This window comes from Tupaia chinensis, unplaced genomic scaffold, assembly GCF_000334495.1.
Source record: "Tupaia chinensis unplaced genomic scaffold, TupChi_1.0 Scaffold000496_1, whole genome shotgun sequence".
Classification (NCBI taxonomy): Eukaryota; Metazoa; Chordata; class Mammalia; order Scandentia; family Tupaiidae; genus Tupaia; species Tupaia belangeri.
This window is the reverse complement of record NW_006160008.1, coordinates 659738-663520: the sequence shown is the minus strand read 5'-3', so window position 1 is coordinate 663520 and position 3783 is coordinate 659738. Positions and strand designations below refer to the sequence as shown.

At 59.9% G+C, this 3783-nt stretch overlaps 1 protein-coding gene across 1 annotated transcript in view; it reads right to left on the bottom strand.

Moving 5' to 3' along the window:
* The window catches only part of NCF4 (neutrophil cytosolic factor 4), a gene marked incomplete at its 3' end in the record, with an annotated part of 15661 nt that overhangs the window by 8402 nt on the left and 3476 nt on the right, over window positions 1-3783 (bottom strand). Inside the window, 3 exon segments of the mRNA XM_006156522.3 lie at window positions 92-162; window positions 2711-2864; window positions 2970-3054. Coding sequence (XP_006156584.2) covers window positions 92-162; window positions 2711-2864; window positions 2970-3054 — 310 coding nt within the window.

Below are 3783 nucleotides of genomic sequence, written 5' to 3'. Positions count from 1 at the left end.
GCGGGCGCCCCAGCCAGTTCCCAAAGCCATGCCGCGAGTGGTAGCTCCCCCACCGCCCTCCCGGCAGCAGGTTGGCCCGGCCGGCTGATACCTTCATGTAGGCATTGAGGGCGGGTATCCGCGTCTCGGCGATCTCCTGCTTCACACCCACGTAGACTTTGGCTGAGGAGAGGCAAAGAGCTGTCCCAGGAGCCTGGCCCAACGAGGCCAGGGGCGCAGGGCTGCTCCTGTAGACCAGGCACCCTGGCGGAGCCCCACCACGCCGGCTCTGCACCCTTCCCCTTCGCCTTTGCATGGCATCCACACGGCCCCTCGGACACCGTCCCACCATCGAAGCTGCACTGTCTGGGTTGCACTGTCACCAGCTGATGTGTCTCGTGTTTCACTTGTTTGTTTATTGCCTGCTCCTCCAAACACACATGCACACACAAACATGCACACATGTGTACACAGATGCACACATGTGTACACAAACATGCATGCATGCATGATTCCTAGTTCTAAGAGAACAGGGCCTTGGCTTGCTTTGCCTCTTAATCAGCTTCCTGTGGTCACTATCAAGCCATGGCTTGCAGGCCTCTAGTGCTGGGGAGCTCACTATCTCATGAGGGACACTGTTTCTTTCCTGGGTGGCTCTGATTGGTGGCAGTCCTTCCACCACCCTACGTCCCATCACCAAGGATGGGTCCTCCACCCCAGCTTCACATTCACGTCACCCAAGGAGCCCGTATCACCCAATCTCACTGTGCGGCCCCATGCTGGTGGACACTGTTACCCTGCAGGTCAAGGTCGCATGGGAGCCCCAGGTTAGATTCTGGCATGCCCTGAAAAGCCCCATACGATGGGGTGGGCCTGCAGTCCCAGCTCCAGAAGAGGCCGAGGTAGGAGGGGTGAGGCCTTGTCTTGAAGTCTCATTGTGTAGGACACAACCCAGAGAAATGAAATTGGAACCTCGAAGGTGACTCGGGCATCGGCAGCCTCTAAGTCAAGTTACATCCAATATGCCACTGAGGTCGGGAACCACAGGCCAGTGCCCGTGTGCTGAGCAGACCGATGGACTGAAAGCAGGCAGAGTGTGCTGGGATAGCGACACAGACGACAGCCAGGTAGGAGACAAATGTCGCCTCCAGGAACCCCCAAGAGATAAACAAGGGACCTGCCTGGCTCCCAGGGCCCGTGAGCCAGGCAGGGGTGTGTCTGGTAGTGACAAGAGGGTAGCATGTGTGGCCTGGCTAGAGCTAGACATTTGGGAGTTAGTAGCAAGAAGGTGGCAGCCGGTTAGGAGTGGAGGACGAGACAGAGGAGGGCCGAGAACACCCGCCTTCCAAGGAGCAGGGAAGGTGGCAGCCGGTTAGGAGTGGAGGACGAGACAGAGGAGGGCCGAGAACACCCGCCTTCCAAGGAGCAGGGAAGGTGGATTTGGTGAGGGAGAGGTTGGAGGAGCCAGTAAGCCAGAAGGGACCTGGGACACGCAGGTGCCACTTCTTGCACCAGAAGGAGGAGGGTGACGAGGGCCTGAAGCAAGGTGCCCACGGGAATCAGAATGAACAGGTCACGGCCCGCGGTGCCGAGAGGGATTTGTGGAGCAGTAAGAGCAGAAACCAACCCCAGGGGGCTGAGGAGATGTGAAGGGGGACAGCAAGTGCAGATTTACTGTAGGAGGAGGAAAGGGAGCTCTTTGACAGCCCTGGGACACAGGCTCAGGGCGGCTGGTTACAAGAGTGTGTCTTTACAGCCGTGCAGTCCGAGACAGAAGAGAGCCCAGGCTGAGGCGGTCGACTTCTCAAGGCCAAGGCCAGGGCGCAAGGAAACGGGGCAGGTCGTCAGGGAAGCCCAGAGAGGGAAGAGGGAAAGATGGAGCCCGAGAGGGCGCCGGCTCAGAGCTGGTGAGCTCCCCCCCACCCCCGCCTGCAGCCGGGGGAGGGCGGAGGGCGGGTGTGAGGGGCACGGCACTGAAGGAGGAGATGAGAAGTGGGGGCCTGGCTGAAGAAGAGAGAAGCTGGGCAGAAGGCGGGGCTGGAGCTCAGCAGCGGGAAGGTCTGGAAGGAGCTCCGGGCTTGGGGCAGGATGGTAGACGCCTGTGTGGGGTGGTGGACCCTGCCCTGCAGGGCCCGGGGGGCACCCAGAGCCATCCTCCCCACCCGGCTCATGTGGCGTTTTCTCCGCAGGGCTCAGGGCCAGGGCAGGAGCGAAGAAGCCAGAGGTTTGGAGCTGCCCCAGGAGCGCGTCCGGACCAAGCCAGAGCTGAGGACGAGGACGCAAGGGGGATGGGACCATCAGCGAGCAGCAAGTACAGCACAGGGGAGGACTGGGACCCCCAGGGAGCCACAGGAGCTCCGTGTGACAGAGAGTGGCCTCGAGGGAGGAGAGAGAGATGGAAGATTAGGTGGTGTGTCCAGAGAGGGAGATGCGAGGATTCCTGTCCCTGAGGAAGAAAGGCCCGTGGGTGTGCCCCACCTGTGGCCTCCTCCGTGGTGGACGGCCGAGGCAGGGCGGCTGTCAAGGTAGCTAAGGTACAGGCTGCGAGGCCAGAGTGCCGGAGGGCAAGGTCCTGGGTGATGTCCAGAGCTGGGGTGGGAGCTGGCAGCCTGGACTGCTGGAGGGGGCCATGGCTCTCACGTGGGGTTGAGACAGACCACCTGGCAGTGTCAGCACGGCCGGGAGGACAGGCGCGCAGTGGGCAGGCGGCAGGCACGGGCCGGCGGCCTACCTGGCAGCGTGGGCAGGCTGCAGGTGAACGGGCTGTTCTTGCTCTCCGGACCGAACCGCTCCTCCAGCTTGGTCTGCAGGGCGTAGAACTGGCGGTAGCGGCGGTAGATGAGGTACTTCGAGCCCCCTTTTGTCTTCACCTCGATGACGAAAACCTGGGGAGGACGGAGGCCAAAGGGTGGGATCAGAGGCCAGGGAGGAGGCTCAGAGGCAGAGAGAGGGCGGAGGGCCAGAGGTCAGAGGTGAAGAGTGTCTCTTACAAAGTGGCTGGTGAAGCCTCTCTTCTCCTCGATGTCGGCGATGTTGGCTGAGATGGCGACATCATCCGGAAGCTGCTCAAAGTCACTGAGGAGCAGAGACCCTGGTGAGCACCTGACACGGGCCGCAGGCCGCGTGCAGGAGGCAGCGTCCATGGTGTAGCCGACATCCCCCGCCCTTGGTAGGCCCTGATACCTGCTTCTTCCTGGCTAACCAAGGGCCACTTCGGTTCAAAACAGCAATGTGCCTGGCCCCTAAGAGAGAGCTCATCTGAGCCACACATAAGGAAATGCTCTTGTTTCCAGCCTCCCTTGCAACTAGGAGCAGCCACGTGACCAATTCTGGCCAGTGAGGTCTAAAGGGAAATTAGGTGCGAGGAGACACCCTTGAGAGTGTTTTCTCTCCTGACCCAGCAGGATAGATAAGCCTGGCATGGTCCCCTCTCTAGAGAGCAGCTCTGAACGCAGGCGCGACATCTGGCCCTATGGCAGCCTCATCGCATCTATGAGGCAAAAACATGAAGACCAAAGGAACCTGGGCTGAGTGTCCTGAGTCACTGAGCTGCAGGACCAGCTTTGCCTGCTTCTGGACTTCTTGTTAGGTAAAACAAACAAACAAACAAAAAACCTTGGTCATTGGTCAAGCCACCATCTGTTCCTCTGTTCCCTTCAGCCTAGTGCATTTTCGATGGACACGTTACCAATTTGTGAGTTGTTTCTAAGTTAGAACGAGCAGAGTTTAGGTGCTGTTGGGGTGTGGAAATGAAAGAAGGGGAGGTTCAAGAGTGAAGCCACCTTTTGGCCAGGGTGGGTGGGA